General features: G+C 48.3%; 9 protein-coding genes across 9 annotated transcripts; 4 read left to right on the top strand and 5 right to left on the bottom strand.

Moving 5' to 3' along the window:
- Positions 1-877: 877 nt before the first annotated feature.
- JR316_0006966 (Short-chain dehydrogenase) lies at positions 878-1,734 on the bottom strand (the record flags this gene model as incomplete). The annotated part of the gene is made up of 3 exons (XM_047892711.1): positions 878-1,481; positions 1,548-1,650; positions 1,704-1,734. The coding sequence occupies 3 exons, from the start codon at positions 1,732-1,734 to the stop codon at positions 878-880; spliced, it is 738 nt and encodes a 245-aa protein (XP_047747993.1).
- Positions 1,735-2,290: 556 nt separating this feature from the next.
- Positions 2,291-3,112, bottom strand: JR316_0006965 (Acetylxylan esterase; the record flags this gene model as incomplete). Its single annotated transcript, XM_047892710.1, has 3 exons — positions 2,291-2,550; positions 2,625-2,721; positions 2,777-3,112. 3 exons carry the CDS (start codon positions 3,110-3,112, stop codon positions 2,291-2,293), a joined length of 693 nt encoding a protein of 230 aa, XP_047747992.1.
- Positions 3,113-3,835: 723 nt separating this feature from the next.
- On the top strand, positions 3,836-5,830 carry JR316_0006964 (uncharacterized protein; the record flags this gene model as incomplete). The annotated part of the gene is made up of 3 exons (XM_047892709.1): positions 3,836-4,302; positions 4,494-5,541; positions 5,573-5,830. 3 exons carry the CDS (start codon positions 3,836-3,838, stop codon positions 5,828-5,830), a joined length of 1,773 nt encoding a protein of 590 aa, XP_047747991.1.
- Positions 5,831-5,973: 143 nt separating this feature from the next.
- JR316_0006963 (uncharacterized protein) lies at positions 5,974-7,092 on the top strand (the record flags this gene model as incomplete). Its single annotated transcript, XM_047892708.1, has 7 exons — positions 5,974-6,117; positions 6,180-6,209; positions 6,330-6,527; positions 6,619-6,648; positions 6,714-6,779; positions 6,847-6,975; positions 7,039-7,092. The coding sequence occupies 7 exons, from the start codon at positions 5,974-5,976 to the stop codon at positions 7,090-7,092; spliced, it is 651 nt and encodes a 216-aa protein (XP_047747990.1).
- A 194-nt stretch (positions 7,093-7,286) lies between these two features.
- Positions 7,287-8,124, bottom strand: JR316_0006962 (putative thymidylate synthase; the record flags this gene model as incomplete). The annotated part of the gene is made up of 5 exons (XM_047892707.1): positions 7,287-7,372; positions 7,423-7,594; positions 7,658-7,786; positions 7,843-7,956; positions 8,011-8,124. The coding sequence occupies 5 exons, from the start codon at positions 8,122-8,124 to the stop codon at positions 7,287-7,289; spliced, it is 615 nt and encodes a 204-aa protein (XP_047747989.1).
- Positions 8,125-8,626: 502 nt separating this feature from the next.
- On the top strand, positions 8,627-9,621 carry JR316_0006961 (uncharacterized protein; the record flags this gene model as incomplete). The annotated part of the gene is made up of 6 exons (XM_047892706.1): positions 8,627-8,742; positions 8,808-8,849; positions 8,917-8,932; positions 8,991-9,114; positions 9,165-9,201; positions 9,258-9,621. The coding sequence occupies 6 exons, from the start codon at positions 8,627-8,629 to the stop codon at positions 9,619-9,621; spliced, it is 699 nt and encodes a 232-aa protein (XP_047747988.1).
- A 527-nt stretch (positions 9,622-10,148) lies between these two features.
- On the bottom strand, positions 10,149-11,121 carry JR316_0006960 (CBK1 kinase activator protein MOB2; the record flags this gene model as incomplete). Its single annotated transcript, XM_047892705.1, has 4 exons — positions 10,149-10,420; positions 10,488-10,615; positions 10,677-10,770; positions 10,869-11,121. 4 exons carry the CDS (start codon positions 11,119-11,121, stop codon positions 10,149-10,151), a joined length of 747 nt encoding a protein of 248 aa, XP_047747987.1.
- Positions 11,122-11,715: 594 nt separating this feature from the next.
- JR316_0006959 (Maintenance of ploidy protein mob2) lies at positions 11,716-12,703 on the bottom strand (the record flags this gene model as incomplete). Its single annotated transcript, XM_047892704.1, has 5 exons — positions 11,716-11,987; positions 12,049-12,176; positions 12,226-12,319; positions 12,385-12,626; positions 12,681-12,703. 5 exons carry the CDS (start codon positions 12,701-12,703, stop codon positions 11,716-11,718), a joined length of 759 nt encoding a protein of 252 aa, XP_047747986.1.
- A 1,746-nt stretch (positions 12,704-14,449) lies between these two features.
- On the top strand, positions 14,450-17,892 carry JR316_0006958 (High affinity potassium transporter; the record flags this gene model as incomplete). The annotated part of the gene is made up of 22 exons (XM_047892703.1): positions 14,450-14,549; positions 14,612-14,760; positions 14,807-14,840; positions 14,891-15,048; positions 15,101-15,117; positions 15,168-15,279; positions 15,331-15,400; positions 15,455-15,556; positions 15,609-15,687; positions 15,739-15,769; positions 15,838-15,980; positions 16,036-16,066; positions 16,122-16,455; positions 16,511-16,617; positions 16,674-16,986; positions 17,045-17,082; positions 17,151-17,235; positions 17,298-17,350; positions 17,410-17,519; positions 17,585-17,694; positions 17,748-17,793; positions 17,859-17,892. 22 exons carry the CDS (start codon positions 14,450-14,452, stop codon positions 17,890-17,892), a joined length of 2,256 nt encoding a protein of 751 aa, XP_047747985.1.
- Positions 17,893-18,009: the final 117 nt, after the last annotated feature.

Raw genomic sequence — 18,009 nt, 5'->3', positions numbered from 1 at the left:
TCAGCGTTCAGAGAAGGCCAGGAAGACAACGAGGATGAAGGAACAAGGGAAGACAAGACGAAGGGGTAGACATGACTGCTACTTAGAAAAGGATGGGAATGCCGAAACGTTGGCAGTATGACCGCGACTCCAAGGCCTGTTCTCACATCTAATTATAGGGAAGAAGCGATAAAAGCAGGTGGCATGCTTCAAGTATAGGCATTGCAGGGTGCATGCAGCTCCGTCGCAGTATATGAAGGGGATGATAAGGTTCCTGATGCAGGCTGTTTGACTTCATCCACGCTCCAGAGATTCCAAAAGTGCTAAGGCTTAATTGTCACTTTGAGAGCAATGACGTTCAACGTTGAACACACTGGAACTTGAAGCTTCTCTGCCGCTTGACCGGAAACATCTTCAAATCTAGACCGTAGCAGTCTTTCGCTTAATATGTCCACACGACATCTGTAGTTTTTATATGAGATTAGCTTTTTGTTTGATTGCACGCCATCCAGAGGATATCAATACCATGCAGCAAAACCAGTTCACGGCGGTGATACGTGCAAGACAAAGTGCCAGGACGAGTTTCATTTGGCTGTTGTCGAGAGGCTATCGATAGTGAATGAGAAACATGAGAGTGATATACGTTTGGATTAATTCCACATTCATTTGGGTTGATATGTTGGGTTCGGACTGTTGTCGTCGTTGGGCGTGTTCAAGCCTGCTTCCGCACTCCTTCGTGAGGTCGGGTTGATCCCCGGGAAGGTTCTCACGAATACATTCAGGGGCTATTTACTCCTTGTCCTCTTGTTACCACTTTAAAATATTGAGAAACTCCTACAACTCCGAGCATATTGAACTCCTCACTCAGAGGCAACAATTGAATGTCCCTATGTGATATCTACCAAGGCATCTCTTTTCCCTCCCAGTCGAAAAATTTTCCAGTTGGACCATCCTTATCCAGCAGTGTAAAGGGCAGCAAAGAGAGCGCACCTTCCTTCAGAGACTTACCCTCCTCTGCAAAGTCATTTATCTTAGATGACACTAGGCCTGGGGTGATTGTGTTTACCCTGAATCCCTCAGACTGGAGCTCTTGCGACAGCGCGATCGTGTATGCGTTGACGGCGGCCTTGCTAGCGCGATAAGCAACCACCGGCCGTCCAAGCCTAGCAGCCGTATGTGACTGCACAGTGTTTGAGCCCAAGGCACTAGACACGTTCAAAATGACAGGCGCCGACGACTTCCGCATGAGAGGAACGAAGACGGTCGTCGTCAGAACGAGGCCAAAGAAGTTGGTTTCCATCACCTCTCGAAGTGTAGATTCCGAAATACTTGAAGGATGCTGATTATCCTCAAACTTGGAAATTGCGGCGTTGTTTACGAGCACGTCAAGTCGGCCTTCAGTCCTTTCGATTTCATCTCCTGCATGCTTAACGGTCTCGTGGTTGTTTACGTCTATCAAGACAAATTTGACATTTGTTAGGCCGTCTGCGTTGAGTGTCTGTCTGCACCGAAGTGACACGGTCAAGGTCAGAGCTATGACAAGGAATAAATGCGAAGATATCACGCACTGTGCTCCTCTACCAGCAATCTCGTTTCTTGCTCCTATATACACGATATGGCCTTTCTCTGCAAGAAGACGAACCAACTCGAATCCAATTCCGGTATTACTGCCTGCCAAAACGGTCAAAACAATAAATCTGACCAACGCCTGAACAACATCCGACCTGTCACTAGAATGACTTTGGTTTCTGCCATTTAACTTCTATAGATGCTGCCAATGCGTGTTGAATGGGATACTTTCCAGTGAGATAGCGCTCCGGCCTGTCGAGACTTTATACCCGTAGATTAGTCAGTATTTTATTCTTTTAATAACCTGACCACTATCTGGTGGGTAAACTGTCATGATAGACCGCCTCACATTGTATCATCGTGAGCAGTACAACCAGATGCTTCGAACTAATAATAAACCTCCGAGTCGGCGATCCATCACTTTCTTTTCATTACGGGGCAAGTCGAGATGTTCCTACTTTGTGTTTTGCTTCTGATTTATGCGAGTAATGGATGTCATGTCGGACAGCATTTCAATCTGGTTTCCTCGGTTCAGAGATTAATTTTTGGGGTATAATAACGCATCTAGAGCGGTCACTTGGAAGAAACACCCGTTTATGGATTCGTTGAAGCTTAAAGACATTTTCTGTCGGACATCAATAACGACGAATTCATTTTGAGTAGCTTGTTTTACAACAACAGGATATCGAAACTAAAGAGTACATTTTCACCTACTAATAATCAATTAAACCTTCATCACGATTCACCCTCCGATTTGAGAAAGGATGAACTGAGCAGCTGTATTTTGATCGCGGTCGAGGTAGGTCAAATGGACCTCCAGATCCGCACCCGAGTCGCAGAACGGGTCGTTAAAGTCGCAGAATGAGAGTATACGCGGCTGGAGCGTTGCGCTGTACTGCTGACTCGGCAGGCGCGGGAAGAGCCCATCGCGCAGGGAGGTGCCGCGGTCGAAGGACTGGCCGGGGACGTGTCGTGGGTCTCCCATTTGGATCATGGCGACGACTGTAGCATTTGGTGAAAGTATAGTGCGATTAGAAAGATGGGGTTTTGAGAGTGATGGTGAGTGGAATGCGTACCTCTGTCGGAGATGCTGGCGGCCACTGGGGGTGTAGCAGGCCCCAAACCAGCAACTCCTCCTCCTCCTGCAACAGCGTCTCCTATAATGTGTGCACCCTATATCCCAATCAACACACAATCCCAAGAGCACGGAGTTGCATAGAAATAATACCTGAGAGTAACCAACGAGGACAATCTTCTGGCTGGGACAAGCATTCGCCTGCGCCGTGAGCATGCTGATAGTCGCCTGCGTGCCCTGCGCAGAGCTGCTCGCGTAGTTAGTGAGCGTCGCCGGGTATACTACCGAGTCCGTGGATATAGTCTGCTTGCTCGCATTCTGGACTTGCGTGACCAACGCGCCAATGATCCCGGGCCCAGGAGCCTCAGTCGACGCGCGCGCCGCGATGATGTGTACATCCGCGCAGGGACTGGTCGGCGCGGCTGTTGGGATTGCGCGCGCTGCGAGAACGGACGCTGCAAGGACGAAGGCGGAAAGTGCTTTTGTCATCTTTGTGCAAGTCGAATGAGGGATCCTGTCCGGTAAGCAAGACCTTTATAGAGATTCTGGTGCATCTATTTCAGGATATGCGAGGTTATTTTGGATGGATGAGTTGTATAATTGTTGGATATGACTTTAATAGCGAGGTCAACTCGACAGTGCTGAGAATCTCCGAGGGTTAGAGTGACCTGCAGACAAGTTGTAAAATTGCACCCGTAGAGTTTCGTACTGGTGTCTTGACATTTAAAGAGCATAAAGTAAAATTACCCTCTCTTAGTTGCTCAGAGAGACAAGCTGCATGTAATATCCGACAGAAATGATAGCACAAAGCGAACAGAGACCAACTTCGTGTATTGCAAGCAGGCCATTTGACGTAATACGCTTATTCGAAGCGGAATGGTTCAAGTACGTCGGTTGTACTAGCATCATCAGCGACAGAAATTAAAATGCACAGAGAATGAGCATGAGAACATTCGGGAGCTATGCAGAGGCTACTGTGGGAGGTATGAAAGCCTGACAAAAGTTCTGGTTATAATTGGGGTGGCAGACTGCGCGTTCGAGTGGTGTACGGGTGCAGATCGAGGTCATCCTCCAGCTATTAAAGACAGTAGCAATGTCACTTGAGCCTCTCGCGTCCAGATACAATAGGTCGTCCACAGTGAATATAGTAGAACAGAGTGTGCGCAGAGAACCCATCGAGAAGATGTGTCAATGTAAACCAGCATCAGAAAGATGCAGGAAGGGTGTCAACAAAGTAGAGCATCATGTGACTGTGTATTTTTTGAGACGGCAAAGACCGACGGAACCGACCTCTTATTGCACCCGCTTCAGCAACTTGCTCTCTTCCCCAACTTTTTATTCCAAGTCGCCCAACTAAATACTTGTAAAAATGGCCTAACTTGGAGCAAGGCAAGCATCATCAGTGACAGCTACGTGGATTGCTTTTGGGCCGATACCCGGTACAACCCACATCGCCCGGAAGCCCTCAATAATACACGAATATCATCATCTTCGGCTGCGTTTCTTCATCTGAAAGCTTTTATGCCCCCAGAATTAAAAATGGAGCGCGCTTCAGCTGCCAGAAGTCGCCCTATAGTTCGCGCCAGTCCAGAGCAAACTGCCATTCTAAAGGCGTTATATTTGGTTGTCAGATCACCCACCCAGGAGCAATTGGCGGCTTTGAGCGAACAGACTGGTTTGTGAGTACATTTTCGCCTTTTGGCACTGGGCGATTCGCAACCGGGTGCAAAAGCGATATTGTATACACTATATATGTGACTCTTCACCATGTGCTACTGTGCACACCATTTTCTTGTTGACGCTGGTTTAGCTGGCTATATGCTCCACATGGTATTTCTGGAGTAGGCGTTTTTCTGATCCATTTCTGTAGAACGATTAAATGGGTTTCTCAGTGGTTTGCACGCCAAAGGACCAAAGATCGCAAAAACAATCCAGAAACATCTACTCGTAAAGGGTCTACTCGACTGGGCGCCACTGGGCGTGGATCTATGGACGTCATGCGTTCCCCTGAGGACATTCTTCAAGTTAAACTTGAAGATGGAGATCCCATAGGCGCATTGGCGTCGTCTCCTGGTGCTACAAGTGTATCTGAATACGCGACTACGTTGTCTGCTTCTTCATCTTCTATTGTGCTTGACCTGACGCAACCTGGGCCTACTATTGAATCTTCCCAGAATAGACGACGAACTGGACCTAGAAATACATCGTCGTCTACCACTCGGTCTTTAAGGAGCAGACGCAAAGGACCTGCTATAATTGAATCTCCACGTGTAAAGAAGGAACTGATTGAATTGTCTCTTTCTGCTGCCGCCGACAGTCCCTCTCAATCAGACAACCAGTCGGCTGCAAACATGGGTGCGTATCCCGGTGGTAATCACGGTCAGACTCAGACTGCGGCTACGTCTTCTGGTTCTCGATCTACTGCATCCGCTAGCTACCTAGATATTCTTCCTATGCTGGGTCCGCCCAAAAGGTCTCCTATGGCCACTGGTGTCAATCATGGAGGGCCAACTCGAAGGAGGTCTAGTGTCTCTGGTGCGAAAAAATCGCACAATATATATGCGCCTTCGCATGCAGAGGCAAGCCCTCTGGGAGGAGATTTCCACGACACTGTGACCCATGATTCCCCTGCTCAACCACGCGCTCCGAAAAATCAGAGGGCAGCGTTCTACCAGCAAGGCCCAGTGCTTCGGACGCAATTTTACAACAATGGCCCGTCGAACTATATGTCTTCCCCTTTGGATGAAAATGCTCCTTCTGTTGCCCAGTCTATGGCGTGTCCTGCAGCTGTTTATGACTATTTCAGTGTTGATCCTTCTTCGCCTTTGCCTTCTGGGAGTATCGCGCAAATGCCGCAGGCCTCGTTGGCGCCTGCATTTGACTGGGAGAACCATATCCCGTTCCAACCGGTAGAACAGGTGCGCCTGCTTGTGTTGACCAATGACCTAGGTTAAGATATACTGTGGACAGGACACGAACTACATGCAGTCAAACTACTACAATGCAGAGCCGCACCCACTGGACCCACTGCACGCGCCGGTAAAGTACCTGACGCACATTCTAGACGAGTTCCGAGACGAGCAGGGAATGTATGTGGTGAACGAGGAGCTGAAGGCGCGGCTTGTTGGGGAGGACGTAGTGGCGCGGGATCCATTCCAGGCAGCAATGGGGCTGTCGTTTCTGTCGCGGATTGGAGTCGAGTGGTAGAGCACAATAGTCTATAATTACGCGACGTCATATATTACCTATTCTGAGTTGCCGGTCTGACCCGCGCCTGAAATGCCCACGACTCGTATTTCTCTCTTTCTATTAGACCTGCTCAGCTCTCCCCTCACTCACTCGCCCGCAAAATGTCTGCCCGTCTCGCCCGCTCTGCCTTCCAGTCCGCCGCCCGCCGCGCACAGACCACCCTCTCCTCGTCGGCAAGCAGCGTATCCAGGCGCACCATGTCGTCTGCTTCCGGGAATGCAAAGTCAAGCGACACCCCCTGGATCGTGAGCTGCTCTTTCTTCTCCGTTGCCCTCTCGACAACCGTTATTGATTTCTTGCATTCTAGGTTGGCGCCACCCTCGTTTTCGGTCCTGCCGTGCGTTCGCTCTCTCTGTTTTGCGTGGTCTCATGAGCTGAGCTGACGACGTCACTTTTTCGAACCCGTCACGTCCCAATTGGGATGCCATGCCCTTTATTTATGGATGGCTCTATCTAGTTCCTCTACCTCGTCTCCCCCACAGGCAGAAACTCTACCAAGAGTGTCCACAACGACCTGAAAGAGCACCCCACTCTTAAGCGCCATGACGCCGCGCCCCACAAACCTGAAGAAGTCGCCGCCGCCGCGCCCGTGGAGATCATGACAGACGACGAGGGCACGGAGGCAAATGTTGGCGCCACCATTGCGCTGTCGCAGGTGCGGATGATTTGATGTCTCTGTTTTCGAGACCGTGTCCTGATGACGTCGTTTTCCGACCTTTTTGTTTTTGTCCTTGGACGACTAACAGGGAAGCGATGTCCCTAAAGAATCTCAGTCGGTGGGTGCTAACTGACGTCGACGTCATTTCTGCTGCGCGAGGGTCGCTGACGAAACGGAATATAGCCGGAGAAACAGGCTGAGCTACTCACTGACGCCGAAACGGCTGGTGTCCCTAAGCAAAAGAGCGAGGTATTTGGCAAATAGAGTACATTTTAGAGATCGTGTTGTAATATGTGAAACCGCAATCCTGTTTTAGCCCGCCAGTGCACCCGCCCAGGAGGGTAGCGATGGTGATGCCCACGAACATATACCCAAAGCTAGCAGCTTCAAAAAGGAGGGCGAGGGAGGCCCTGTCGAAATGGAAGTTCCCGAGCAGAAAGCTGTGGTACGTGTTCCAGATTCGGGTTCCAGATAGTCTGTGTCTCACTTTTGCTTCCTGTTTCTGTAGGAGGGTGTCACACCTTTAGATAACGCGAAGGAATCGAAGGAGGACAGCGCCTGAGGCATTTGATGTCATGGCTGCTTGATGGAATAGACATATATTGTTATTCGTGCTTCTTTTTTAATTGAACACTGATACAATTATTTGAGTCGCTATGGGCGAGCGGCGCGTGAATCGTGGTTGTCTGTTGGCACGCTGGACGGGCCTGGAGTGAACTCGTTTCAAAGTCTAATAAGCATTCAGGTATGTGGTACTCAAGGTGCTGATTCCTTCGGTGCAAGTTGAAAACGGTCGACGACAATTTTTACTATATCCTTCCATTCAGTCATAGCTCCCACTCCTTGACTACGGTCAGCGCACTTTACATGAGAAGAAAGAGAAGAAACTCACCAATATCTCCACAAGCGAGATGCTTGCCAATAGGGCCAACGACGTTATATCCCACGACGTCCCTCACAACCCTCAGATGCTCTGCAGTCAGCGGATGCTCGTACATCAGCGTGTTCATCGCCGGAAACAGATACGTCGGCGTCGATGGCGAGAGCGCACGCATAAGCGATGTCTAATACGCACCTGCCTGAGCCTGCAGAATTACGCGAAAACCAAGCGTAGGGATTTTGCTTACGATGAGGTTATCGCACAGGCCGTGGGCAATCTTGGACAGTGTGTTTGCGGAACATGGGGCGACCAAGACGATGTCTGCCCAGCGGCGAAGTTCGATGTGTAGGATAGGGTCGCCGATTTTGAAGGTTCCCTGAAGGATTGCTTCAGTTTATGAGGCATGGTGCAGGGATATAAAGGTGTCTGTACCGTCCATTCGTCGTCATCGGTCCATACCCTCGAACCTGCTCGTTCTACATCCTCCTTTTTGTAGAACTCGAGTGAAGATTTGGATGCGGCTACTTGCACGAGGACATTGGAATACTGATCTGGTTGAAAGATTGAGGAGATAGGTGTAGAGGGTGGTTAGGAGCTTACACTCAGCAACTCTTTCACGATTAATGGAGCTTTTATAGATGCAACGCTTCCGGTGGTGATTAGGAGGACATGAGTGTGGCCTGGCCTTCGAGCATCTTCCGCGATGAAGGGCATGATGGAGTTGGAGAGCAAAGTGCTCGGTGGTGCTGAGTCAGGGGCTCAGTGACCCCTACGGACATAGCGGGCCGGCCCTCCGCCGAGCGCCAAGCCCCTGATGGAAAAAAAAAGCAAAATTGGTCGGCTGGACTCATGGAGATTGCAAAAGCCAAGCATCGCTGGACCACAGACGTTGTCAAGGTTTTCACGAATCAAATACCACGATCACCGGCAATTTCCAAGTTTCGTATATGAACCAGCGATGCCAACCGTTTTTCGCCCTCGTGTCTCTTGTTTCCCCCCCACCAACTTCCTCCCTCTTTCTTTTTATTTTTTAGAGCAGTGTGAGTCCTTTTTGCGAGCGGCTGTGTATGGCACCACTGGATGGGGAGACTCAAGTTGTTTTGTTTGCAGGCTCTATATACTTTCTTTTTCTTCGTTCAGGCAATCATCGTCTCTGTCACACCTTCGTTGAAGTATCGCACTACATTTTTCGGAAAAGATCACTACCACTACTACAATGCATTTCACCACTTCCTTCCTTGCTTCTGCCTCCCTCCTCGCCACTGTCGCCTCCGCTGCCCAGTTTACTGTGTCAGTTGGACCCAACAACGGCCTCACTTACGACCCCCCTAGGTACGGCGCCTACACCTTCCCCACATTACCTTTGATAGACACTGATATCTATAAATAACGTGCAGCATCACAGGTGTCAAGGCTGGTGACCAGATCTCGTTCAAGTTGTGCGTTGAGCGCCTATTTTTCTATTTTTAACTCGTTTTTTCTGACATGTGTGTCCTGTGTTAACAGCTTGTCCAAGAACCACGTATGCGTTCTTTCTTTTGCGGTGTTTATTTTCCTGTTGTTCTAACACATGGATATAGACTCTCACCCAATCAACATTCGCCACCCCATGCGTTGCTAAGCCTGATGGTGTTGACTCTGGCTATGTCCCTGTTGCTGCTGGCGCCACCTCCTTCCCTGAGTGGACGATCCAGATCGACAATGGTCGGTTTTCTCTACTGGGTTTCTATGACAAAATCTAACCACGAATATAGTGACCGCCCCTCTCTGGTTCTACTGTGCCCAGGGAGCGTAAGTGCTCTTCATTCCTTCACATCATAATCCGCAATTCCTAATTTCTTTGCTAGTCACTGCAAGGCCGGAATGGTCTTCGCCATCAACCCCACCGCCGAAAGGACATTCGAGACTTTCCTGGCGACCGCCAAGGGCGAAACCGCCCCAGCACCCAGCGGCGGCGCCACCACACCCCCCGCAACGGGCGGCGGAGCCACCACCCCCGCTACAGGCGGCTCGGGATCGACCCCGACCCCCGGCAACACCCCCGCGGGCAGTGGCACCACCGTCGTCGGCAGCACCCCCAGTACCGGCGGCAACACCACCACCGACAGCTCGAACCAGGGCAACGTCCCTGCCTCTGCTGGCTTCGCCGTCACCGTGCAGCGCGCGACCACGCTCCTCGCTGCCCTTGGCGTCGCCTCCCTCCTGCTATGATAGGCTTTGAGGCTGTTTGTTTTTCGGCTTTTTGTTCATTTTTTTGTTGCAAGGACTTTGAGGAAATGCATTTTTTTATTGATACCTAGTGTACTTAACCCCCAGTTTGTTCTTTTCCGCCCCGCCAATTTTTTAACATACTTCACCTTGATTTCGGTGTATTCGTCCTCCATTTAGTTGGGGATGAATTTTTTTTAATGATAGGACCGGTCCACGATTGCCTCTTTTTTATTACCCTCCTTACCGACGCAAGCAATTGATCACATTTCACTATCATGATGATGAGAGTAAAAGAAATCAAGGTTGCAAAGAAACCCCTGAGCACTTAGGAAAACACGGTGTGGTCACCGACGTGTAATGATTCATTCCAGTCCTCAGCTTGCGTATTGAAAGTTTGAAAGTGGAAAAGAAAAGAAAACTAAAACCGTACAATCCGTCCTCTTCTTGATGACACTCAACAGAAGAAAGCAAAAAAGCAGAAACAGAAACAGGTAGAATATGCAAAAGGTACATGACCACGGTCAAGCTCAGCTCTCCAAGATGCCCTTCTCCTTCCACCGCTCCCAAAGGAGGCCGACGCCAACGGGTGCGTTCGGCTCGCCCTTGATATCGCGCACCTCGAGCAGCTCGTACTCGCGCCCGAACGCGAGGAAGTGCGCGAAGAGCGAGTTGAAGTGCGGCTCGGAGCGCAGGTGCAGGATCTGCGGGTAGTGCGCGTGATAGATGTGCGCAAAGACGCGCAGAAGCTGGCGGTACACCGTCCTGACCGTTGCGGGGAAGGAGGGGTGGAATGCTTGGTCTGCGGCGTTCGTGGGGCGTAGCGTGAGCTTTGGGGAGGATGGCGGGATAGGAGAGGGAGGACGTACTTGATTTTGTGGGGAAGATGTTTTCGTCGTCGATGAGGTTCTGGATGGACGTCATCACGTAGTCGATGTATGTAGGTGCGGGCAGGTTTGCTTGCTTTCCTCCTTGGTGTGTCCACACGTAGTTTAATCTGCGATATAGTCGTGGTGATGAGGTCAGTGGCGATCTAACGAGAAGAATAAAAATCTTACGAGGGGCCACCACTCATCGTCGGACACGAGTGCTGCGTGCACGTCTCCGCAATAACACCATAAAACTCGTTCAGGTTGGTATAAAAGTCGAAAACTACACGAGGATGCAACGACAGCAAATCAGTCATCGCGCCCTATCTCGGCGCTAACGCCCTGCACACAGGGGGGGCAGCCACACCCAGAAACACGCACTGTTCACAGCGACCCACTCCATGATGTCGGTGTACTTGGGGAGCATGACGATCGTCTTGAAGTTGCCCTTGACGAGGGCAGCGTCAGCGAAGGGTGTGCAGAGGTACAGGGGTTTCGAGGGGTTCTGGGCACCAGGCGACGGCGACCTCGACGGCGGCGGCCCACCAGAGTCCTTCCTGACAGGGCCCTGGCCACCAGAGGGCGTCGGCGACCGCCTCGCTCGCGGCGCGCGATTGCGGTTGGTTGAGAACATGGGATGGGGTTTAGTGTTGCAAGGAAGGAAGCGAGGGTTGCTGCAACACCCGTATATGGGTTTACGGTGCTATATCCGGACGAAAAAAGAAAACTTTGACAAGCGACATGGTGACCCAAGGCTTCGCTTCGTTGCGATCCTAGAACTTGACCTAGCCACCGTTGCTGATTTCGAATTTATTCGTTTCCTGTTGATATAGATTACGAAGGAAGGACTGACTGTACATGGTGTGGTAGACCCTCCGCTTTGATAATAGGGGTAATATGTGAATTAATACGGGTCGTCCCCCAAGTCTGATTTTCTTACTGATCTATGGTCGATTTCGAAGTAAGAATCCTGGAAACTCAGATGCTTGCGGGAAATATGAAAGTAAATGATGATTTCTTCATCTCTGATGTTCGCTTTTGAAGTTAGTAGATAATGGTGAAAACAATCTAATCTACAGAAAGTGTGGTATAGCAAAGTGCCTTGGTGGTATTATAGTAGAGCCTATCCACGTAGGAAAGAAAACGGCAGATGGATAAATAGACAGATGAAAAGAGAAGGAAAACATTAATTTAGTCCCAAAACCCAAACGAAAAAGAAAGAGGGTTTTCAACCCTCCAGGATGCCCATGTCTCGCCACTTCTCCCAGAGCTGGCCGACACCAACCGGGGCTGATGGTGAGCCCTTGACATCTTTCATCTCAAGCAATTCGTATTCACGGCCAAAGGCCAAGAAGTGGGCGAATAGCGAGTTGAAATGCGGTTCGGAGCGGAGGTGGAGAAGTTGATGGAAGTGTGCGTGGTATATGTGCGCAAAGACGCGAAGAAGTTGTCTATATACGTGCTTCACAGTAGAAGGAAATGAGGGAGGGAAATCGTGACCTGGAGGATTCAGTCAGTTACTGATCATCTGCTTCACAAGGGGATATATTACTATACTCACCTGATTTCGTAGGAAATGTTGCCTCATCGTTCAGTAAATTTTGAATCCATGTCATAACATAGTCAATGTATGTTGGAGCAGGAAGGTTAACACTTTTGCGGTCGTGATTAATCCAGGTATAATTCAATCTACAATAGAGTTAGCATGACTCGGGTGATTTCGCAAGGCGGGACGTACGTCTGGCCAGCAGACATTGTAGGACAAGATTGTTGTGTGCAGCATTCCGTGATGACACCATAAAACTCGTTCAGGTTGGTGTAAAAGTCGAAGACTTGATTGACGTAAGAAATCACAATCAGAGTTCGGTACAATCTCTGACGAGACATGACAACGCACTATTCAAAGCCACCCATTCCATGATATCAACGTATTTTGGTAGCATGACGATTGTCTTAAAGTTTCCCTTGACTAGCGCTGCTTCAACAAAAGGGCTGGACAGGTACAGGGGCCTCGGAACTGGAGGAGTTCTTGGCGACGAGACAACAGGGCTGGGAGGAGGTAACATCTCCGTAGGCGAAAAGGTTGCAGAAGTCGGTGTAGTTGCCCGTTTAGGAGGACGCTGAGAGCGCGTCATAGACCTGCTAGAATTTTAAAAGTTCATCGACAGCATTTGTACAGCGCAAAATACAGACCTGATCGAGTTGAAAAATGACATTGTTGTGCGTTTGAGTGAACCAGCCTGAGTTGCACGAAATCCGGGAAAGAAAGGGGTGAAAATAGCAACAGATAGTTAGCCCGATGGCAAAGAATGGTGGAAGTTGAATATGAACGCGTTGACTCTTGGTGGGAACTTGAGTCGAGGCAGGTTGAAGATGCGCGCACTGACACTCGCTAGCGACGTCCCTGGCACGAGAATTTCATGTCACTGTCACGTGCCATTGCCCCACACCGCCACCGCCTAGCTCTCGATCTCTGCACACAACGGCCATCGTCAACATGTCCCAACAAGAGGATGCTCGAGTTATACGGAAAAGATCATCATCTGGTTGTGCTGCGACGTCTCCAGAGTGTCTTGTCAGTCGTGTGTACTGGTTCCTGGCACAGGGTCTAGATGCGAGATGCCTTGCAGCTGCTTTTGGTCGCATGCAAACAGCTGTAACAAAAATGCATGACTGGTATTCGTGGGCTTTTGCTCTATTCATGCGTCCAAGAACAGGTTTCTGACAGCCATAGCAAAATGTCCGCATTGCACACATACCCGAATAATGATCTGTCAAAAGATAGTAAAAACAGACCACGGCGACCTGTTGACTTCATTTTCATTTATGATCATGATACAGTCCGAATACCTCATTCATGACATCGGGTTGCACGCCTTTAGTCTCTGTATACTCCCTTTTAGCAGGGCAGAAAGACTTTCCTTGTCACACTGTCAATTAGTCCTCCATTTTCCATCACCAAGACAGCACTTTGGCGGATTTCCCTTTGGACAGCCTGGCAATTGATTTCACTAGAGCGACTAGGATATGCGAATGGCTATCCCACTGCTGGATCTATTATGGGATGGGCATTCTTGACCACTCCATAAAGAGGCTGGGTAACTCTCCTCCATCTGAAAATAGATCCGAAGACGCCGTACAGTGAACTGTGCGGTTTCATGCTACGGAAAACTACACGCTACAATTTTAAGCTTTGCGAATATGCCGTGAGTAAAGTCCCTGTTGTACTATAGCACTAGGTCGGATGCATTACTTTTTCCGCGTAGGGGCCGTTGGACTTGGAAATGATCAATCAAGTTTCAAGGGCCGACAACCATGATTGCACAGAACTTGTGCGCTGGTTCTGTCTCAGTTGAAGCCGAGGCCGGGCCAGATGATAGCACATCCCCAAATCGTTGGAAGGGCACGCGGATAACACTTTTTTCTGCCATACCTTCCAAGTGTTGGTTCGTCCTTCATTCTATTTATAACTTGCTCTCAAACAATCACGTCACTGCAAATCCGAAGCCTGTTACCACAGCCTGGTATGTATAAGTGTAGGGCCATTGTTTGTCTTGAAATACCTCTTAAGTTATAGGAAAGAAATCCACCATACATCCCCATCTAGCCCGATTATGAATGCTGATGAGGAAATCCAACAGCTCTTGTATCGGCGCTACTAAATCTCAATTTTAGGATTGTCACTTGTGACGCACCTATGGCTTTAATCGCTCAGTCTGAATCCAAATACTTTCCCTATCTCCCATGTTGCGCGAATTATGCCATTCCTTTAAACTTCGGAAATACGGTTGTCTATCGTATAATATTTGGATTCAGATTCTCGTGCTCAGACAGCATTTTGATGCTTTTGACGTGAATCAGGGACCCGCCGCTACTGACTATCCTATTGTTTCTAGTATATAACGCTGCGTAGGTGGGGCTAAAAACTGCGCTCGAGCTCTTCCCTGGCCATTCTCGACACTATGTCTTTTGGAGAACCTACAGACCTGGGCTTGAATGCGAAGCGTAAGGCGGTCAAGTTGACTGGCTTGCCTCTCGTTGCCCTCAGCTTCCAGACGCTTGGTAAGTATCTAACAAGCCATCTCACTTCGCAGCTAAAATGGTCACAATGCTCTTGCCTTCAGGAATCATCTACTCCGATATTGGAACGTCTCCTCTTTATGTCCTGAATGGTATCTGGCCAGCGTCAGGTCCTGTTCCCCCAACGGAAGACGTTATTGGGGGCATCAGTGCCATTATATGGTCCCTCACCCTCCTCCCACTGTTAAAATATGTACGCACAGACAATCCCAATAACCCTCCAGTCTAACGCTTATTAGGTGTGCATCTCTCTGTACTTCGGCACCAAAGAAGGCGAGCGTTCCAGAGACACGATTATTTCCTCGTTCTGACCGGTTTTGCAGGAGAGGGAGGCTCTTTTGCATTATACCAAGGCTTATATCCTCCCAAAGAAGTTGACGTTGATTCGGATCGTACACTCACTGGAGAAACTCTTAATGGAGAAGAGAGACAGAAACCCAGCACTTTTAAGGAGAAAATTCGTTGGCCGTTGCTTCTATGGGTACGTCTTATAATGGCACGTTGTGATACAACACTGAATATGATTTGCAAAGTGTCTGTTTGGTACCGCGTAAGCATAGAGTAATTATCAAAGGCATCGATAGGCTAATCGTGTTATAGTTTAACCATGGCAGATGGTATCTTCACTCCTGCCGTGTCGGTCACTAGCGCTGTTGCCGGAATCGGGGTTGCTAAACCATCTGTTGTTGGTGATATCACCGGAATATCTATTGTAAGCTACACGCCGCCCTCGAACCTCGATCGACCTCTAAATATAAAACAGGCTTTCTTGATTGCATTATTCCTCGTACAACAATTTGGAACTGCGCGTTTGTCGTTTTTGTTCTCGCCGGGTACGTAGGCACCCAAATGGCAGTTTGTGACATTATTCATTGACTATCTCACAGTTGCTTTTCTATGGTTCCTCCTCCTCCTCGGAACTGGTATCTACAATACAACGTTCTACCCAGGAATCTTCCGTGCATTCGACCCTTCCCGTGCGGTTTTGCGTAAGTGTGATCACTTAAATCTGTCTTATATTATTCATAACTGCCTCGATAGTATTCGTCAGGACAAAGGATTATGACCTCCTTGCTGGAATTTTGCTGGCAGTGACAGGGTGTGAAGCCATGTTTGCAAAGTCTGTTGGTTTATTTTACTTTTCGACTGCCCATTCATTGTGACCCCATAGCCTTGGACAATTTAACGCTGCATCAATACGAGTATGTTTTTTTCAGTTTACTATGTTGTGATTCTTTCTTTGACCTTCTGTCGTATTTGCTACGCGCAGCTATCATTCTGTATCTTCGTCTATCCCGCATTGATATTTGCGTATCTGGGTCAAGGGGCCCGCCTCATTGTTGGTGGAGAGGCGATTCTTCCCAACATGTTTTACACTACCATTCCCGGACCAATTAATGGTCCTCTCTACTGGTGATTACGGACAGACAATTTTGGCATAGGAGGCTACTGACAAATCTACTTCAAGGATCATGTTTGTCTTCGCTGTGCTTGCTACGGTAGACTTCTATTTTATTGTACAAAAACCGTATATTGACTATGGTTTTCACACAGCTCATCGCATCTCAGGCTCTTATTACCGCCACATTCAGTCTTGTCCAGCAAGTTATCAATAGCAAGGCCTTCCCTCCTATTAAGATGCTCTACACTTCGGAGACTATCCAGGGTCAGGTATATATCCCTGCCATCAACTGGATTCTGTTGATCGCCACTGTCGTCATTGTCGGAGTATTCAAAAATCTCGCTAACCTGACCAATGCATATGGCTTTGCCGTCGCCACTGTTATGATATCCACAAGTTTGCTTTTGTCCATACAAATGTTCTATGTCAAACACTGGCCGATTATTGTTGGTATTTGCTATTTCCTGACATTTGGATTCTTCGATGGTGAGTGGTCGAGGCCAAGTTTTATGGCTCTTCCATTGATAATGGTTGGGTTTAGCTCTTTTCTGGGGAGCGGCATTCAAAAAGGTTCCACACGGTGCATGGGTACCTCTGCTCATTGGATGTGTCCTAGAGTTGATCATGGTTCTCTGGGTATGGGCTAAGGTAAGTTCCATTTAATCTTTTTATGTCATCATCCAAATTTATGTTGGTACACGCAGTCACACGAAGACAATTTTGATGGAAAGAACCGCATGAACCTTCGACACTTCATCCACCAAACATCGAAGAATGGTCACAGTCTCGATGACGACAGCGGATCGGAGGACATGTCGTATTACTTTTTAGGGAAGGAATTACCTTCGGATGATGCCAAATTTGCTGATGAGAAACACGTTGATATACATGAGCTCCAGAGAGGTGATGGCAAGATTGACGAGAAACACAGCGAGAAGAAGGAGCTTCAGAGAATACCCTCATGTGCCGTTTTCCACAAGATTGCGTCTGGCCCTGGTGTTCCTCATACATTTATTGGTGAGTAAAGGCCCTTATATGTCGGAATCTGAAGCTTCTAATTAATGTCTTTGTTCAGGATTTATTCGACAGTGGCCTGCTCTTCCCCGAGTCGTCGTGCGTATATTTGCTTTATAACACACGCCATGGTTTGCTCATGTATATTGAACCTCATACCTCACTAGATTTTCCTCTCAGTCTGCGTTGTTCCAACTGCTCGGGTTCCCAAAGAAGAGAGATATGTTGTGACTAAAGTTCGCACCATTGAGGGTACGATTAGCATGGATTTACCTTGTGACTACTCTTTTGTTGATAACGGATTGCTTTCGCAGGCTTTTACGGTGTCACCTACTATATTGGGTTCCGGGACGATTTCGACGTGAAGGTAAAAGGAATTTATCCTACGAAAGTACAAATCATTCCTGATAAATTTAAATTGACCAGATCAACGACTTAACTGACAAGATCTGCGACCTCGAAAGGCGTTTGAACCCTGCTGTAAGCGATACGTTGCTTCAAGAAATCCGCACTGTTTCGAGAACGGCTACACATGTGTACGTTGTTTATCGCTTTTGAAGATTTTACTTGAATACTCCGTACTTACATTTGTATAATTCAGTGCTCCTCACTATCATGTTGTGTCCAAAAAGATAAACGGATGGGGAGCGGTATCGCCCGTTGTCAACTACCTCAGAGCTGTTCTCATTGAATCGATTTACCGTCGCCTGGGTAAGACCCTATATATATTTATTTTCTCATAAATACTGAAATATTCAATTTAGCAACGATGTTCCCGGAGACAGCTAACTGGTTAACATCGGCCGATGAGTGAGTTACAAGCACAGATTTGGGACAGTTGAATTCAACTAACTCAACACTTCTCTTTTTTTCAGGATTATTCACGTTGGAATCAATGCAGTTATCTAGAAGAACGAAGGATAGATTCGAATGGTTGCTTATCCCTTGTTCTCTCAACTAGCTTTACCATGTTTGTCTTTTTGTGGGCTTGGGTCGTTCATGATAAATATTCACATCACTACGGTC

This window comes from Psilocybe cubensis, chromosome 6 (genome assembly GCF_017499595.1).
Source record: "Psilocybe cubensis strain MGC-MH-2018 chromosome 6, whole genome shotgun sequence".
Classification (NCBI taxonomy): Eukaryota; Fungi; Basidiomycota; class Agaricomycetes; order Agaricales; family Agrocybaceae; genus Psilocybe; species Psilocybe cubensis.
The sequence above is the reverse complement of the archived record's forward strand: the minus strand, read 5'-3'. Positions and strand labels throughout refer to the sequence as shown.